At 36.7% G+C, this 20,474-nt stretch overlaps 1 protein-coding gene across 2 annotated transcripts; it reads right to left on the minus strand.

The window, feature by feature from the left end:
* Window positions 1-1,153: 1,153 nt before the first annotated feature.
* Window positions 1,154-20,474, minus strand: malt1 (MALT paracaspase 1). 2 transcript variants are annotated; one of them, XM_008418015.2, is made up of 19 exons: window positions 20,458-20,474; window positions 18,685-18,779; window positions 18,370-18,561; window positions 16,814-16,980; window positions 16,390-16,511; window positions 12,189-12,336; window positions 11,508-11,692; window positions 10,317-10,413; window positions 10,180-10,227; window positions 8,967-8,990; window positions 8,835-8,879; window positions 7,627-7,830; window positions 6,604-6,781; window positions 5,733-5,804; window positions 5,513-5,640; window positions 4,501-4,650; window positions 3,822-3,979; window positions 3,603-3,728; window positions 1,154-2,294 (listed from the first exon to the last, which is right to left on the minus strand). In XM_008418015.2, exons 3-19 carry the CDS (start codon window positions 18,516-18,518, stop codon window positions 1,809-1,811), a joined length of 2,487 nt encoding a protein of 828 aa, XP_008416237.1. In that variant the 5' UTR covers window positions 18,519-18,561; window positions 18,685-18,779; window positions 20,458-20,474; the 3' UTR covers window positions 1,154-1,808. The 2 variants fall into 2 exon arrangements, with proteins under 2 accessions (XP_008416237.1, XP_081466956.1); XM_081610830.1 differs by lacking the exon at window positions 10,180-10,227 and having other exon boundaries at window positions 18,370-18,779.

Below are 20,474 nucleotides of genomic sequence, written 5' to 3' on the forward strand. Positions count from 1 at the left end.
CCATCCGTTTCTGAGTCAGACAGCCTTCAGGTCCTCATGCTGCACTGCAGGGTGTTTTTGTCCTGCAGGGAAACTCGTGGAAAGGCAATTCTGTCTCAAATGCATCATTAGAAAAGTCGATAAAGCCGCTACATTCTGCTGGAGAGTTTCTTTCTGTTATCTGAGAGGATCTGGCAGGAACGAGTAACATGAGCAGGCGGCCTCCCTTTGTGAGCAGCACAAGGACAGGGAACTGTTCTGTTATGAAAGCCAACTAAATAAATGATGCACTGTGGCTTTATACAGGAAATGAGCATTTTAAACAGTAAAAAACAGTTTTAAAGTCTGCAAAAAACAAATACTGAGTAATACTCGATGTTTTTTTTATTGTTTCTCAACAAAAAAAACCTTCACTTGTCTTTGGAAACTAAACACAAAATCTTATAAGTATTTTTGGTTTAGTTTCTAGTGCAAATATCTTAGTACACTGAACATAAGAAAACTAACTTTTCATTAAAGCTTGTTTTAAGTAAATAATTCCTTAATATTGATGATTTAATAATGGTTACACTGGCTGATTATTTCACTTATGACATGGAAATAATGTCTTGCTATAAGTGAAATAATTGGCCAAAGGAGGCAGTAATTTTTCATAAATATTCAGGAATTATTCATTTAAATCAAGCTCATAGTTCTTGCCAAAAAGTTACTTGTAAGTTAGTTTTATCTTATTTCAAGTTTACAAAGATATTTGAACTAGAAACTAAACCAAAGATACTTGGTAACATTTTGTGTTACTTTATGGAAATGATTTTGTTTCTCTGGTCTGTAACACAGCTGAAAACTTGGCAGGCAGTATTTTTTACTCCAAGGTTAAAACTTTTTAAAATCCAGATCTTTATGGATTTAAATAAAAAATGAGTGCAGGATTTGTTCTGACTCCGGCTGCAATCCACACCTTGTGGATCTGTCAAACTCCTGGATTGGTTTTGCTCAACAATCTTCTCAAAGGTGCAGTTTCCTTCCACTAAACTTTCCATTACTACTACAGCCAGTTTATTTTCCAGTGATCATTTCGGGTTTATCATCCATGTGGAGGCGGAGAGTCTGCAGGATAACTGTGAAAATGATTTGGTCCTGTAAGCTAAAGTATGCAATAAAGAAAAAAATAATCTTAATTTACATTTTTTTATTGGTCTTATGTAATTATTAAGTTTCAGAGAAATAAATGTTGTTTCATTTTCTGAATTAAAAACTTACTGCATTATTTTGGGGTAATTAATTGAGAAAAACTAGAATATATTTTGTTCTTCCTATACAGCGTGACGATCAAATCCACAGAAAACACAAATTACATTCAACAATGTCAATTTACAAAAATACATTTATCTAAAAATATATTTTAAAATATAACCTTTACGCAATTTTTTTCTACCAAATAAAAAATTATGAAACAGAAATTTGCAAGTTTTTTTCAAGAAAATTTATCAGATTAATGTAAAAATTTCAGATTTTTTTCTAGCAAATTTTCAACTTTTGAAACTCAAAAATTAAAAAAAAAAATTTCAAGAAAATTTCTCAGATTAATCTCAAAATATTTTTGGCAAAAATGTACTTTTTATTCTTTGTACAACGGCCCTGCAATATAATTTATCGCGAGGGAACACAATACTTTTGTGAGGTAACAAAGAAAAGTCCCCTGTGTCCCCTGTAGGGGGCTCTGTAAAGCCTAAACACACCCTACTAATGCTCAGAAATTCAAGGGTACAGAAGGTAATTTAACAGCAGCAGAACAGAAATCCATCCTTTGACGAGCTGGAGGCTCCGTGTCACTGCGGCTGAAGGTGCAGGCTGCTGATGAACACGGCCTGCAGCTCGTTGAGGTCCTCCGTCGCCTCGATGGGGATGCTCAGCTTCCCCGGGGAGCTCAGGAGTCCGTCGGACTCGTAGGTCCGGTCAAAGTCGCACTGGCTGAGCTGGTCGTAGCAGGAGAAGCCGCAGCCGCCCGCTGCGCCCTGAGCGTGCTCGCTGATGTGCAGGTAGCGGTGCTGCGGGGACAGGCGGTTGTAGTCCTGGTGCGACCCGTGGTGCAGTTGGTGCTGGTGCTCCGGGCCCGGACTGTGGCAGGGGCTCTGGGACGGGCTGTGGGGCATCATGCAGGTCTGCAGGCAGCTGTTCCGCCGCACGGCGCGGTGCAGGTCCAGCCGGGCGATCAGCGGCTTCCCGATGTTCACGCTTTTGGTCCAGAATATGGGATGGTCATCGTCCATGGCTGCAAACGTTCCCTGGAGGCAAACGGTGAAAACCAGCTCCTCCTGTTGAGGGAAGGATTAGCAGAGAGAAAAATGTCTAAAAAACAAAATCAAAAGTTTGAATAAAAAGCTTAAATAACGTTCAGGACTGGAAGGAGTGCGATAACTTTGGTGTTCTGTTGTTGCTTTAAAACTGTTGTGTTTTTAGCTGTTTATATGTAGTTATACACACTGCAAAAACACAAAACATACAAAATTATTGTTATCTAGTTTGAAATAAGACAAAACTAACTTAGAAGTAACTTTCCAGAAAGATATCTGAGCTTATTTTAAGTATTATTCCTTGATATTGATGAAAAAGTACTTGTTCCATTGACAGATCATTCCATCTGTAACAAGACAAGCTTTCCATGTTAAAAGTAAAACAATCTACCAATAGAACTAATACTTTGGTAAGATTGTGTGTTTTTGCAGTGTTTAGTTTTTGTTTGGGCAGCTGCTGTCACAGAAAACTTCATATTTAGAGCGTTTAAGGAATTTCTACAACTGAAAATGCTGAATTTTGCTAAAATTGTCGCTTGTGATTAGAAAAAGTATTTGCCCCCTTAAACATTTCTTTTGTGTTTTCAGATAAAATAATCAAGATAAAAAAGTTATTTGCACCAACTTCTCATTAACCCAAAAAGTTGTTGTGCCAAATAAAACCCATCATGTCTTTTCTGATAAGCATTTTAAATAGCTATGGAGATATTTTTTTATACACTCCTCTTCATCAAATGTGTAATTAGTCAGTGACATTGGAGGGTTTTTGAAAGTGAACAGCCAGTCCACCTTTGACTAGGCCGCTCACTCCAAAACTGTTACTTTCATAAGTAGATTTCATGGAGTGCTTCATCTTCTGAATAAACTAAATAAGTTTGAGCTAAAAAGCCACAAATAGATTACCAGCATTCCTTGTTTCCATTAATCACAGGAAGCCTGAAGCCCTGGATCATCACACCATCACTACCGTGTTTAACAGCAGGCATGATGTTTACATCTGCAGCAGATTTAACGGGTCACACACCTTCTAAACAAAGCTGACTTTTATCTGGTTCACAGAAGATTTTCCTAAAGGCATGAGGGATCAGCAGAATGTTTTTGGAAAATATTCGAAGGTCATTTGTGTTTATTTTGGTCAGCACCTTGAATCTCCTTCATGGATGCCATTTATTGTAAAAATAAACCTGCTATCTTCTTTTAGTTGCAATTAAAGTGGCTGCAGATATTTTCTAATTTTTATTCTCAAGGAGATGTTGCTAATCAGTGATGTTGCTAAACCAGCCTGAGGGTTATTTTGGGGGACATTTAAGGTGCTCGTTGTGTTTTTACCCTGAGTTTCTGCAGAGAGCTGAGTCTGGTGTAGAGGCAGTGCTGCGGCAGGCTGCTGGACAGCAGGTAGATCCCCGTCTCCTCTGGAGTCTCTCTGTTCATTTCCTTTGGATCAACATCAAGGTCCTGCAGTAAAAACAGCAGGATTTCACCTTCCAACTCAAAATATTACAAAACATCTGTAAAGTTATCAAAAGGAGCACATTGCAGCGTGCAGACCAGAGAGAAGTCGGTGACGTGAGCCTGGCAGAAGGACATGTCCTCGGGCTTCTTTACGATGTGGGTGTAAATGACGAGAACGTTGGAAAACTCTGCGGCAAAGCCCAGCTTGATCTGAGCGCCGCAGTCAAAGTTCAGGCTCATGCTTTCAGGAAGCTCTGAAACAACAAACAAACGTTTCAAGTTTGTTTTGTGTACCGTTATTATTTAGGGCTGAAGTGATTAATCGCAATTAATCAATTAATAAATTAATAAAATAATCGTCAACTAATTTAGTAATCGTTTAATCGTTAACTGAAGTATACAGACTCAAAAAAATAAGGTCATTTGCTGAATTTGTTAAGCTAAAATGTACAAAAAATACTTCTATTTTGCATTTAAGCTAAAAAACTTTTAGTTTCACCTGGTTCAAATTCTGTTTTAAAAAATCTCGGATTAAGCACCTATTACCATCCAATTATCAATTAGTTAATCCAAAACTAATCAACAAACCAGCCTCACCAACCTTTATTCACCGATCAGCAGAGACTGAATAAACCAGAGGAATTCCAGTATATTTACATTAATTTATTTCTTAACAAGACTTAATATGCCAATGCATAATTTAGAGCCACAATGTTTACCTTAAGGGTTCCCTGACGACAGATAAGAAATTATTAGACACTTTTAAAACACTTACCGTGAGCTTTTGCCCACTGTCGGCTGTGAGCGTGAACGAGGTCTGCACTGTCGCTGGGCAGAATAGGGTCGGTCAGCGCCCTCCTCTCTGATAGGCTGCTACGGATTTCCAGAGCCTGCTTTCCCTTAGTGGCGTCAAACTGACCCATGTCTGGCCAGAAAAACATCCCAGGAACAAAAAGTGACTCAAAGGAGAATAGTAAAGTTTTCGTGAGCATTTAAGGGGACCCAATAAGCAAACTTCATATTTTGCACATTTCTATATCTCCGTTTGGGTCTCAACTGCTTCTAAAAGCAGCCAAAGTGTTTTAAAGAAATCACCCAGCTGTTTTCTAGCAATAAGTTAATATTTTTTAGTGTTCGGAAAATGAGCTATTTAAAAAATCTCCTGATTTTCAAGTCACATTTGGCACTGTGCTGTTACCTAGAAGCCCCAGCAAAGCCCAGCCCGTTACCTAGCAACCCAAGCGGAGCTCCACCATGTTTGGTCAGCTAGTTTTACTGCAATATGCTCTGTACATGAGCTGTTTTTAAAGACAGGTGTTTTGTCTTGTTGGCTGTGCAGGAGGCTCTACTAATGCTTGTCAAAGATGTACAGTTATATAACTGTACACCTTTGTATAGTGCATCTGTTTGCAGCTTTTTTCTTGTGTGAGTGTAAATGTTGCGTTGGGGGCGTGGCCAGCAGCAGCTTCTTAGTATTTATAATGACAAGACGCCCTAAAACAGCTCATTCTAAGAATAATTTTGTAAAAAAAACATGAACACTTTTTGTATAGCCCACAGACTTATCCTAACCTGTTCAAGTAGCTTAATACGTCACATTTAAAGCTTAAATGACGCCATGATAATGCTTCATAACATGTTCACCAACAGTACCCTCATGTCACTTTAAAGCCAACGACCCAAGCCATCAAATCCTGCTCTTGTATCTATTATGTTATAAAAACCTCATTTAGTAATTCACTCCCCAACACTTTTGTGTTTTACACAGCTTCTTTTCCTTTTCTCACCTTCTGCTACTCTGTCAAGCACCACCGTGATCTTCTCGTCATCCAGCAGCCGCTTCTTTAAAAACTTAACAAACACGCCGTTGGTGAAACCCGTGGAGCTCAGCTCAAAGGCCTCAGCGTCCTGGCACCTGCATCGCCACGCAAAGAACAAATTATTTAATATCTGAGAAAACCAAAACAACTAAATTAACTCAAATCACAACATCTGCTGCAGACTCACGTTGCATATCCAAAGACAATGTTGGCCGTGACTCTCAGGACGATGTTCGGAGTGCTTTCATCATGAATATTCCTAAAAAAAAAATGTAATTTATAAAGATAATAAAAATATAAATTGTATGGAACAAATTAAACATTATCAGATGTGTAGAGTGAAAATATAATAGCTTTTTAAAACAGCAACTGTACATAAAGCTGAACCTGGTTTATCTAAAAGGGACATTTTTTAAAAAAATAAATCAAATTTTATATGTTTTGTACTTCCATTTGGGTTTCTACTGCTTCTAAAAACAAGCTAAGCACTTAAAAACAACAAAAAAAAAACACCCATCCGTTTTCTGGCAATAAGTACATGTTTTTGGTAAGCTGTTTCAAAAACCTTCAGTATGTAAATTTACTTTACAGGGGCATTGCACTGTTGCTTAGCAACCACAGCCAATCTCAGCTCGTTACCTAGAAACCGAAGCGGAGCTCCAGCTCATTTGGTCAGCTGGTTTTACCGCTGTACGCGCTGAACAATGGCCACTGGAAAAGACAAGTGTTTTGTTGTTGACCTACCACCCAGAAACCTTTTGCTGGATTTTTGTTGGTTGTGCAGTAGGCTCTACTGATGCTTTTCAAATATGTACGGTTGTATAATTGTGCATTTGTTTGCAGCCATTTTCTTGGGGGAGTGTAAATGTTGCGCTTGGGGGCGTGGTCAGCAGCAGCTTATTTGTATTTAAAGTGACAAGAGGCCCTAAAACAACTCATTCTGAAAGGAGCTCAAAATAGGAAGAGCTGACATAATCTCAGAATGATTTTGAGGAAAATGTGTAATCTATCCTAACCTGCTCAAGGAAGCTTAGTAGAAGTAGAGGTGGTAGCCTCACCTTTTTCTGCACATGTCCAGCAGAAAAACATTGAGGCCTGTTTCCTTCTCCTGCATCAGCTTCAGGATGCTCTGCACACACAGGCAGTTAGCGGAGTGGTACGGGTTCGGTGCGTCCACCGGCACCATGAAGCTGTTCCCGTAGTTCTCATATCCGTGTCCAGCGTAGTACAGCAGACCTGAGGATGGAGCAGTGTGTTTAAGTCAGCTCTCCCAAGAAGAGAATCTCTCAGTGCAGCCAAGAAATAATGTCAATGGTGACATGCAGGTTCCTCATCTACATTAAGTAGTAATTTCAAACACCTCTGTATCAGTTATTTATTTGATTCTTATCAAAGAAGAATTACATTTAGTGTTTAAATTTGATGTGCATGTGAGAAAATCCTGCCCCAATGTCCAGAACAGCAGCGTGAATCAAATCCAAAACATCGTAAACCTGGGTAGAGACATCGACTCAGGTCTGAACCTTCAAAGCAACATGAAGTCAGTTACAAAGTCGGCCTTCTATCACCTGAAGAACATTCCAGGCTTCAAGACATAATGTCTCAGCAAGATATAGAGAAACTCATCAATGCCTTTATCTTTAATGGCACCAATTACTGCCACAGGGTCTTCACAGATCTGCTGCAACTGATCCAAAATGCTGCTGCATGGAGAAGCAAAATTCAGTTTCTGACAGTTGCTATGGAATTGCTATGACAACAATTAACAAGCTGCGAGCCTAGAACCAGCTCTCACCTCTTTCCTATCTAATTTATAAATAATATAAGGACAATAAAACTAGTACTCTATTACAATGTTTGAGTACTTGACTTTCTTTTTGTTGAAGCCATGGTTCGTCTATGTGCTTGCCTACCAAGATGGCGGTTAAATGGCATGGATCACTTCTGGTTCTGACTTTTGAGAACACTCAAAACACAGTACATAACACAGTACTGATTACTGTGTTATGGTGTAGAGTGCTTTGACTTGCCTTGTTGTTGAAATGTGTTATAGAAACAAACTCGACTTGACTTGAACGCACCGTAAACCCCCTTATGCAGCAGCAGCAGGAACTCGTCCACGGCGTTCCTCATCTCCGACTCGGTGAGGTCCAGAAGTGAAACCACTTTGAAGTTCAATTGCCGCAGGAGGTTTGTGAGGTCGTACACGTCCACCATGGGGGCCTTGAGCTGTGGGTGGTTCTGGTATGACAGGTTACCGATCAGCAGGGCCACTTTGTCAGTCGCTGACATGAAACATGGAAGGAGATAAAAACAATATAGACTTAATCTGTTACATAAGGCGTTCATATTGAACTCAGCAACCAGCCCAGACAACAGGAAGTGGTTTTTCCCTGTTTTCCTTTTTTTCAGCACATATGTTTGCATATTAAAACATTGCTTGAATTTCTCTGTGCGTTACATGGTATCCAGCTCAGCACAGAATGTTTTGTGAATATAACAGCCATGTTTACTAGGAGTTTTGTCGATAAATGATCATAAATATCATTTATGATGTTTATAATGCATAAACATCATAAACATTCACCCCGATTCTTGATTAGCTGGATTTGTTTTTGGAAGGAAAATCATGAGATTTATTTAAAAATGAAACAGAATAACCAGCCTTAAATTTAGTTGTTTGAATGAGACCCCGTGTGCTTGTTACTGATATTACAGTCATTTTAAAACAACATAAATAATTTAAATATGTGAAAATTTGAAGAATGAAGAAAATAATTTTCCATTTGGATTTATCCCTTTTTTTTTATCAGAACAGGTCAAATAAATGCAGCTGTTACACAACTGAAACTGTCTCATATGCGACACGTTGAGGGGTCCGCCATGAATTCTGAAGAAAAAGTGATAAGAATCAAAAATACAAAAAAAACCACATAGAGAGGAAGGAAGTAGATCATCCTGTGATGAACACCAGTGACATTTGTAGCTGTTTGATGTTAATCTGCACATCAGTCACTTCTGAAACATGAACATTTTCTTTCCTGCTGATAATTGTCTTGTTAAATGTCCATTTAGATTGTATTTCATTCTTTTTAAATTAGCAGGATAAATCTGGGTGTCTGATATAATGTGGCTGCCGATAAAAATAAACTGATAATCACAACGACTCCCATTCCTTCAGAATTCACCATGAAATTTATTTTTTATCGGTAAAACTGTACGTCAAACAAGCAGAAAAACAAACATTTGCTTACATTTTCTGAGACTTTGATGAACCCCAGACACTCACCGTAAAGCTGCTCAGGCAAACTATTTAGGAGAAGTTCACAGGAATCTACATTTTCAGCAAAGCAGAGAAAAGAAAATTAAAACAGCTGCAATATAATGGAAAAAAATCTGGGCAGAGTTTTAATCATCCTACCTCCTCCAATGGCGTAAATATCATCTAAAGAAAAAAACAAACAAATGCATTATAATCATATAAATTATATCTTTTTGTTTTTACACACAGGATCAGGCTGAAAATTATAAACAAGGAAATACATGAAAAGTTAGGAATGATCTTAGAAACTTTCATGCAATAGAGTTAAGTTAGCAGAATTACTTTTAAAAAGACAATTAGTAATATTTGATTACAACTTTCAACAAATTCCATGAAAGCATTTCAATAAGCTATTTTTATTTCTGATTTCAATAATTATTCATGGATAAATACTTCTGTTGTCATTATGTGAACTGATTTCTGGGGGGGGAAAAACAAAGAAAAAAAAAGCATTTTTAGCTGCACCACAATTCTTGTTTTCCCAATTAGCACATTTTCTTTTTTTAACTCCACAAAAAGTAAAACATTAATTTGAAATTTTGAGTTCTTAAAACTATATTGCACTAAAAGCAACTTCCAAATACCAAATATGTTTTTTTGTTTTGTTTTGTTTTATTTAACATCAGTTTTTGTGCACTCAGCGTTGAAATAAGTAACCTAAAACATAAAAATATTAATATACATAAACTTTGTGGTATATTTCAGGGTTTGGATGAATTTCTTGTCATGCAGAGATGTTTAGGAAATAAAAATGACAAATTGTGATCCATTGTTGAGTTGTAAAATAGATCAAGTCTCTCTTTATTCAGCTTTAAATATAAACCTTGAAAACTAATCTTTTTAAGGCGGCAATAAAAATTTACTTCAGTTGTAAACAATCCTTATAAAAAATAGCCAGTGTTTTTCAGTGTTTCAAGTAGATTTTAAATAATTTCAGTAGAAAACATGAACCTTTTTGGGTTTTATCACCTGCATGTTCCACAAACAATAAAAAGTAACACTGTGCTGAGGTATTTTATTACTTTATAAAAGGCAATCTTAGTTCAGTTCAATATGTTCCATCGTTGTTGTAGTCTTTTCATGGGATTTGTTGACCACCACCTTACTGTGTTAAATGAAAACCGCGGCCTATACTTAAATCACAATGCATGCAAATCACATCTTAAAATGAAACCTTGTAAGAACGGTTAGCATCCACCAGATCGCCGTGCAGATTACGACCCAGATGCAGGCCAGAGGAACATTAGTGTTTTGAACAAGACTGCAGTTAGTGTGTCTGTTTTTATACACCATGCACCGCTTTCGACTCTACCTTCAGAGCACTCCATTGCCCCTGAAATCTGGACAGATATCCTCGGTGCTTTCAGTCAAGAACAGAAGCAAACAGACGCTCAGGCATCGTGAGTTAAGAGCTGTTGCTGCTAGAAGCACCAACAAAGCGTAACGTACCTATCACAACATCAACTTCATTGGTCCACATTCTTTCCGTGCTGCTGCTGATCTCGCAGCGATACCTGCCTTGATGGTCCTGCATTACCTGGAGAATCTGAAACGCAGGAAACTTTCATTTGAGAGAGCAGTTGTGAAAAAGCAGGAAAGGAGTTAAACTGGGGCATTATGTGCTTTCCATTCACATAATGTCATTTTATTACACAATCAAGTAACTATGTTACATTCAGTTAGGGGTGGACGACATCGACTTAAAGTTTTATCATGATATTTTATAGTACTATAGTGATAATGATGAAAGTGACTATTTAGTACGACTTTCAGGTAACTGGACTGCACAGCAATCATAGCCCCAAAACACAAAAACTGATCTCCAAAAAATGTGAAATAAGCGGCTTGTCCAGTCCAGTCACATAAAGAAGTGCATCATTAAACTGCTCAGAGTATCTGTGTTTAATCATATTGTAAAATTTATTGATATTTATTGATGCTCTAAATGAAAAAACTGTGAAAAAATTGTAAAATTAATAATCCCAACAATTTTGGGGGTTTTTAAACATTGTTAATTGAAATTGATTGTGACAATGATAAATAAAACTTCTCCTCATGGTAAGAAATTTATCAAGATAAATGATAAACGGTACGATAAATGACCATCCCTACCTTCAATTGTTTTAAATTCTCTCTGTGCATATATATGAATTAAGAGAACTTTGGCTTCAGTAAATGGACATCTCTTTAAAAATTGCTGCTCTTTCTGAAGCTTTGCCTTCAAGAAGTCATCACCACAGCGTTCTTCTATTAACCCTTCAACTGTTTTTACCAGCTTTGTACTGAGAAATAGCTCAGGTAATGAGTTTAGCAGATGAACAGTTCCACCAGGTGTTTGCTAATTGCTGCTGGTTAGTCTGAAGGAGCTGAATGGGGGAGTTGAGAGGGAGGAAGCTCAGAAGCTTGGAAACTGCAGCTCCAAGGAGGAGCTGCCCCTCAAAGGCAGTGCTGGGTCCAACCAGGCGTTTTGCACAACCGAATGGTTGCCATGGAGATTAAAGGATTTCTCAAACATGAATGCAAGAATCAAAGCAACTCCAGGTATGTTTTTGATGAGAGAATAACATTGTAACCCAATGTAAAGCTCAAAAAGATTGATTTGACATAACGTTGCCCCTTAAATTAAAAATGAAACATCACCATAAGTTTTCTCTTTGTGGCGTTTGGGATCGGCACTCCGTTCCTGTGCCACTGGTATCGAGGGATCGGGCGGCCCACAGCACCACACTCCAGCTGCAGGGTTTCCCCAACATGCAGCCGCTGGGACTGAGGATGGATTGCCAACTTCAGCCGTCCGTCTATGGACTGATAACTCTGTCCTGGGGCTGTTGGAGGAAAACACAACATTTCCTGCATGTAAATACAACAACTGATTTAAACACTACATGGTTCAGCTGTTATTATATGGAAAGAAAAACAGCAGGAACTGGTGAAAACTTTCCCAAACCAAGTACTTTTGTTCTAGCTTTGAGTCCAAATATCTTAATACACTTGATATAAAACAAAACCAACTTACAAGTAACTTCTCAGCAAGAAATATGATATTGTTATAAGTCTATAATTCCTTAATATTGAAGAAAAATCACCAGTTTCACTGGGAGGTTATTTCCCTTATAATGTGCGGAAAATGTCTTGCTATAACTGAAATAATCTGCCAATGGAACAAGTAATTTTTTATTGACCTAAAACAAGCTTATATATCTTGCTGAAAAGTTAGTTGCAATTTAGTTTTGTCTTATTTGAAGTGAACTAAGTTATTTGCACTAGAAACTAGATTAAAATACTTGGTAAAATTTTGTGTTTTTGCAGTGTAAGTCTCACCATAAGACATGGTGACATTTAGGACGTCCACCTGAGCCCACTGGCTGAATTCACAAGCATCGCCACAGTTGACCCTGCAGATGTAAAAGCCGGCGTCCTTCAGCTGGACAGGACTTATCAGAAGCTCTGGAGAGAAGCTGTTTGGAACCTGAGGTAATGAAAATGAAAATCATGCTGGTGCAGCCATGTTCCACTCTTTACTTCATTTTTTTCTCTCTATAAATAAGTCAATGATGAAAGCAGAATGGAAAAGCTGTGACTCAAAAGGTCAAGTCCAGCTCTGATGTTTCCACAGAATTTACTGTAACAGTGAACATCACAGTCGCTAATGAACTCTTATAATTGGTAATCACCATAATTGGTTGACCACCTCTAATAAATGCAGCAGTTTTGGCAGTTTGCTGGTTCGACTGACCAAAGTTGCAACATTTGTTTTATTTTCAGCTGGTGCAGTTCGCTTTCACACTTTGAAAAAGCTGTTCCCCTCCTCGCCTGTGGTGGCGCTGCACTGAAGGAAACGACATGAAAACCTCTGAAGAAGACATGAGCGCAGATTCCTTCTTCACAAAATGCAAACAACATGGAGTTGAGTCAGATTTTAGTAGATGTAGGATTTCTGTTTTGACGTCTCTGAAAGATCACATGCCATTTTTTTCTCTAGCATTAGACTCACACGTTTGTTTAAGTTGTATTTACCCAGAATGCCCTGCACTGTCATCCACTTCCTGCTTTTGGAGCAGTGTCTGCATTTACATATGCATTCAAATCGCACCAGAGTTCACTTCAACCAAACTGAGACCAAGGCTTTTAGGCAAACCAGAGATTGCTTTTTTGGTCCGCATCAGAGTTCGGCTGAGCATTCACACCTCCCCAACGAAATGGACTTTTTAGACAAACGAAATAGAACTTACAGCAGACCAAACAGGGTTGGTGTGAATGCAACCTGACTGTTGCTGATCATAACGGTTAGGGAACCATTTAGTTGCTAATATTACCAGTAATGGAAGTTCCAACAAATTTACCCTTAGGTCAGAATGTGCAATGCTTAAAATAATGGACAAAAATAAAAATAAGAGCTTCCATCCTGGACTTTCCGGGTTGCACTTAGCATGGCAAATGCTAAAGTTCATAACAGGACAATTAGGAATAGACTGAAGTAGGATGTCTTGTTTGGGAAGCTTGTCAGAAAAACAACAACAACAACAACTACAAAAAAAACATCTTGGCAGCAAGATTAAAGTTTGCCAAGTTGCATCTGAATGGACCATATGTCTTCTGGAATAATGTTTATTTCAGGTGAAAATGTTTTTCTTAAATGCAAACACATCACTGCAAACATCTAATTCAAGTTGTTAAGCATGGTGGAAGAAAAGTGATAATTTGGAGCCACAAGATGTGGGTCTCTTGCAGTCATTAATCAACCACAACATTATCTGCATAAAAAAGTCTTTTCAAATCACCATTTCAGCAAAAAAACAAACAAAAAAAAAAACAGCCCAAATTTGGTCATCAGTGATGAAAATGATTGCTGAACACAACAAATATAAAGCATAATGGCTGGAAAGATAATAATCAGAATGCTGCAATGGACCAATAAGTCCAGACCTCAATCTGATTTAAAGGTTTGGTAAGACTTTGAGTGAGATACAGTATGCAGAAACGTTAATTAACTGAAGCGATGCTGCAAAGAGGTAAAGACGAGTGGGCCAATGTTCCTTCACAAGGATGTGAAAGTGTTTGTTCTGCGTTTCTTTTTTGTTTGAGTTTTGTTTTTACACTAAGCTTTGGATTTATTTGTAATTAGACGTAATGATAAATAGAAAGCCTTATTGCAATAAGTTTAATCAAAATCAAATTCATTTCTATCATCTGCCAGATAATTGATTCCTGATTTTTTATATTTACTGGGAAAGCTTTTAATTTTATGAAAAATCTGTTTCATAAAGTAAATGTAAACAAAAAGAGATCATCCAGAAAGTTTGTCTTGTAGTGAATCCTTTGTTTTAACTTCTATCTGAGCTATTTTTAGTTAGCATTTTAGCGCAAGCAGGAGATTAACCTGAAACAAGTTCATAAAGTTTCAGAAAGATTGCAAAAGGGTTTTGTTTGCTGCTTTAAACAAGAGCCATTGATGGAGAGATCAAGCCCAAGCCCGTTTGTTATTTCACTTCAGAGTTTAAACTCACTGTGATTTTCCTTTCACAATGTTTTTGTAGATATGTACTTCTGGTGCACAGATATGGCTCTTCTTGCCAAAATAGTAAAACAGTTTGATTTAGAAAAAGATAATGCAAAGTTATGATAAAAATAGGTAAGCCCAAAGAAGTGTAAGGATTTACATTTGAATTTAAGTGGAAATCTTGATTAGAAATTCTTAAAAAGCAGCACAACGTGGGACAGAAACAATGTGTTTTCATTCTCTAAATAAAGTTCAATAAACATCATTAAAAGCGACAAACAACTATACTTAGATTAGGAATACATTATTTCAGGACAATAAGTAATTGAGATGCCAATGCTGAAGATTACAATATTTGATATAATTTATGATTAACCTACATATTTGTGACTCTATTTGTTTATAATTTCAGAATGTCTCCACCACACAGCATAAGGTTTGGTATCTTAGCCACTAAAAATAAATATCAGCTGTAAGGCTGAAACAAATAATTGTGATTAATCAATTACTGAAATAATCTTCAACTAATTTAGTGACTGATTAATCATTGACTGGAATATACAGACTCTAAAAAAAGACATTTGCTTAAAAAAAAAACCCAGCATAATCAGAGCAGTGATTAAGCCAAAACTGTACAGAATATACATACATTTAAGATGGAACACCTTTAAATATGTTTTACCCAAAGCTTCTCAAATGGCCGTTTTAGTTTCACCAGGGTCTAATACACTAAGCAAACCTATATTAATGCATTTTAGACAATAAAATTTTACTTTATTATTTAAAAATTAATTTAATTATTTATTTGCCTCTTTTTATGTATTTCTAACACTGCACAAAAAGCCAAAGAGGTTAAATGAAAAATCTACAGAATGTGACAATGTTTTTGACCAATTAATCAACTAATCATCAAGATACCCGATAGAATAAATCAGCTACTAAAATAATTGTTAGTTGCAAACTAAGGAATCCCGCCAAACTACAGTGATTTTACATATTGTGCAGCTCTAACTCAGACCAGATTTATAGTAGTGATTGATGCCTAAGACAAATAAAACTGACAGCAATATTTAATTTCTGCATGTATGAAATAAGCATATTTGCTTAGCTAAAGTACAGAGAACGTTAGCAAACAGTGGCATCCATGTGATGCAGAAAGGTCTTTCAGTTCCTCTAACAGCTGATTTCATCAGGAAACAGAGACTTTGAAAAGATCATTCCCACCGTTACACAGTTATGCAAAAACAGGGTCTGTATCGGCCAGTCCACCTGGAGCATTGTTTACATATTTATTTACAACCGCAATGACGTCACCAGCATGTAAGAGGCCTGATTTGCATAAAACTGTTGACATTTTGATGATGCGTCTCTTTTAGAAAAGCTTCTTCATCTGCCTTTTTCCCCCAAAGTAGCTTTTCCTTTACAATGTGCGCAAAACTTTTTTGATATCTTGCTAATGTAAAAAAAATATATAACACACACACAATTTCACAAATGTGGTGTTTTCATTAAATAATAAATGCAATTAAAAAGTGATTAAAATTCATGGCAGTGACGGATGCCAACAGTTATAAGATATTTCAGCAACAGTGCTAATATAAATACATATATAAAATTTCAGGCAATTACAGTTTATGTTCTTAAAAAGTAATTAAATTATTTGCTTAATTGCATGTTTTAATGGATTTCGAATATTGTGTAAAATTGTATAAGTTAAATGAAAACTCTTTTTATCCAATTCTCAGATTAATCAACAGAATAATCAATGAGTAAAATAATTGTTAATTGCAGACCTAAATGGCTGAATAACCTAAATAACAGACCTCATCATTCAGTAATTTAGTTTTTTAATTGAAATTGTTTATTTTGTTGGTTTTTGATTAACCAGACCCTGCAGTTATTTTAAATGTGTCCCAACATTAATTTTCACACAGATACAATGAAATAAAGAGTCTTTAACCTCTATCTGTTACCTGACAGTTATTGGAGTGGTTGTTTCCCTCCATGTTTGTTTCAACTCACCTCTTCTCTGGATTTGAACCACTGATACTGGACAGGAGATTTTCCCACTGCATGGCAGCTGAGGCGCAGATTGTGGCCACAAATTAGAGCTGCGGACTGTGGCTGAATGAGGATCTGTAATGCTATGGAACAAAACAAACAAAAAAAAAAACAAAGAGTTAATTGGAAATTACGTTTAGTCAACACTACATGGATTGTGTTCAGTGCTATATATCTCTTAAAGAAAACATCTCGTTTCCTCTTTAAAAAACCCAAACTGACTGAGCTCTTCTTCTAATCACGTGTGTGCAGAGTAGTACTCTCCACAGCCTGCGTGTTGCCACATGAGTCATAAATTCCTCTTTAAGCTAAATAAGGACAACAAAGAGCTCTGAAATACTTTACGACAAACAGTAATAAAAGGTTAGCGTGCGTTTCCCAGCACCTGGTGGTTTCAGGCACTGCAGGGCGTCCGAGTTGCCCAGAGTTTGTAGGTAGTCGGTGAGGTGACCCATAGTGCAGCCTCGCTCTCCCATGAGCCTCAGCAGCATCAGGCTGGGGCTGCCTTCCACCTCCAGCACCCTGAGGGAACACATCTCCATGTCATCTGAGCTGAAGGACGAAAGAAAAGGTCAAACTCTGATTAATAATGCAGAGCAACTGGGTCTGAAATGATTAATCTTTATTATTAAAATAATAACATATTTTAGTAATCGATTAATCATCAACTGGAGGATAAAGACTGAAAAAACAGTATTCAGAGCAGTAATTCAGCAAAACTGTACAAAACATATATACATTTTGCATTTAAGATAAAAAAACTTGTCTGTAAATATCTTCTACACAGAACTCCATTAAGTGGCCCAGTTTTAGCTTCACTTTGTTCAAATTCGTCAAAAAAAACCAACAAAAAAACAACTACTATTAAGCACCTTTTGCTATCTAATTATTAATCAGCTAATCATATTCAACAGATCAGCCTTACACTGTACTGCTATCAAGTCAAGCAGAAAGCGCTGAGCTTTTCACATGTTGATGTATTTTTAGCTGCAGATGCATCTAAAAATACTTAATCATTTGAATTGCTTCAAATGATTAAGCGTACTTCAAAAGAATGCTGTTAATACATTTCTAATGTGTCAAATAAGCTTAAGTGGTTAAATGAAAACTGCAGGTCGTGACAATTTTTTATCTGATTAATCATCAGAATAATCATTAGATTAATCAACTAAAATACAAAAAAAATACAACTCAGTATTTGATAACTTATTACAAACATTATTTTACAGTGGCTCACAAAACTGTAGATGCCCCTGATAAAATGTCAGATTTTTGTGATCCAAAAAATTAAACCATGACAGACTTCAGCAATCCCTCATCTTGATTTGAGAAGATTTACAAAAGTTCTCTAATGATGTTTTCACGCATTGTTAGAGAACCTTAGTCCGATAGACTTGGTTTGATTGGGGAAATTGCAAAGCGGGATGTTGGGGGCACTTTGAATGCAGTCCGCCCAGGGCACCAATCAAGCTATGACCGCCCGTGACCCCGAGATACATGAACCTGGTGTAGGACCTCGTCCCAGACCAGAAGACACTCTAACCTTTTCCAGCTTAGATTTGAAGGTGCTGAATTTCAAACTTTGATTTTGTAAAACTACATTTAGCTGATTTTAATGTATGCTTGGACTCGCTGTGACATCCCTCTTTATCTTCAAGCAAAACTGACTTTTATTTTGAGCTTTTCATAATCTCATCCTAAGTTACATCTTAAGTAACACCACGGATGATGCTGCCGCCACCAGGCTTTACTGTAGGCATGTTTAGTGCAAGTATGTATGTCTGATCATGGTATGTTAATGGCAAAACACATTTCAAGCTTTTAATGCATATTCAGTTTTTACAATAAAAATGAAGTATAGCTATACACAAACTGTAACTTTACTGTTTTTAACCGCACATGCATACAAGCACAAGCAGTTAAAAGTAATTTTCAGCATACCTGACTTTAAACCGCCTGTCACTGCTCACGATCTCTCCAAGTTTTCGCCATCCTTTACTGCTTGATTTATCCAACACCTCACAAAGTTTCTTCACAATCGACTCCTTTAACAAGTTGATTTTCGTAGATCTCTCCAGAGAGTCCGACATGTTGGCTCCGGCTATCTACCGGCTTCTCCACGCTAGTTTTAAACTTCACAAGAAGTCACATCGAGGCAGAAAGGTTGAAGAAAAGAAAAACACACACACACTTTCGCACAAATAGATTTAACTTCCTTCCTGGAAGACACAGCGTAAGTGATACAGGCACACCTACCGCACCATGTTGGGTTTCCCCGTTTCAGAGGCTGAGGCTTGTTGTTACTGCCAAAGATCGTTTCTTTATTGAGATGGAGCAGTGTGCGGGAAAAACTGTCACAATATTAACAAGTATAATTGTTAGCTGTTTGTTGTGAACACACGTCACATATAGATATATTTTTGTAAATCGCAAAAGAAAACTCATTAATGTAATTTACGCTAACTCTGTTGGTCAAAAGAATTTGAAAACATAGCTTTGTTAAGCTTTTGCTAACTATGAACATTAGCTGGCCAACGGACACTGGCCAAAACTCAGCACCGACACTTGTGTGCATTCATAGATTAATTAATCTAAAAATGCTCAGATGATGCGCTGTAAATCACACACAGAGCAAACTCTAGACTGCCAAAAACGCTTCAGGATTATTTTCTTTAAAAACAGAAGGTGGTGAGTCATCTGGCTGTCGGTGCGCTCTTTGGCTGTGAGCTTTAAGTAGGAGGTGAATGCAGCCTTTTTCTTCTTCTACTACTTCATAATTCTCTCTAAACAACGGAACACATTTTACAGAACAGAGGCACCAAGAAGAATGTATGGAGGTCCAAAAGACCACAATTAAGATAAAGATAGGAATTATTGAATTGTGTCGATATTTAGTTAAAATTGTATGCACACAGATTTCAAATATGTTCTTTATATAATATATAATTTATTTTTAACTAAATAAACCATTGACCTGTGTAAATCATTAATAAATGTATAGATTTCCAGTGGTATTTCAATTATTATGCATACAAATGATATTTAACAGTTTATCTATATCAAATCTTACTTCAGCATTTGAAAATGTTTTTAAAAAATATTAACTGTACCATTAAACTGAGTTTAATGACATGAGTATGGATCTATTAAGATATTCTTTCTACAACTAGTACATTTATTTATTTTTTATTTTATTTTATTATGTAAAGTGCTCAGAAAGTTAAGTCCAGCAGGGGGCCCAAAGCATCCGTTTTGCCTCTGGCCAGTGAGATCGGCTATCTGCAACCTTTGCAACCAAAGAGGAGTTTTTTTGTTTTTTTTGTTGATGTTTTTTTTTTTTTACTTCAGTCAAGCACAATTAAACTCGCTTGAACCTTAATGTAAAATGACCATTTGAAAAAGGACGATTTTTATCTTGCCTTTATCTATTTTAGCTCTATTATTAGATTTCTATCCCTCTGCAAAGAAGTATTCTGTAGGATTCTGATATTTGTGCAAAATTATGTAAATAAACATAATTTTAAGCCTAAAGACAGGAAAACAGATCTAAAAAATATCACTGGTGCTTTTAGTGCCATTCTTTGGAAATCCAATGCAATTATTCTACAAGAATAAACGATTAAAAAACATACTTCCTACAAAAAGGTGATCTTAATGAAACCTATGTTTAATATCTACTTACTGGTGTTTATTTTCAAATGATACTTTTAATATATAATGTAATAGGGGCTATAATATATTTAATATCTTTCTTTCTAGCTTTGATTATACAGCCTTAATTTTCTGCATAGTTTCATAGAATGGGTTGAAAAGAGTTGGGAATGTATTTCCCTGCTGGAACTGATATTAGATGTTCATTAGCTATTGTTGCTAACTATCTAACTGGACTTCAACGGCTACACTGCTAAAGCTATAGCACTGTTTGAACCACAGACATTGGCTGCCTTTCCATTAATTGTGCAAATTGAAATTATGAAAATAAACTTGATTTATGGAAATATGCCGGTTTCAAAAAAGAGAAAGACTCACGTTTTTCGAGAAAGTTT

This window comes from Poecilia reticulata, chromosome 9 (genome assembly GCF_904066995.2).
Source record: "Poecilia reticulata chromosome 9, P_reticulata-male-v2, whole genome shotgun sequence".
NCBI classification, from domain to species: domain Eukaryota; kingdom Metazoa; phylum Chordata; class Actinopteri; order Cyprinodontiformes; family Poeciliidae; genus Poecilia; species Poecilia reticulata.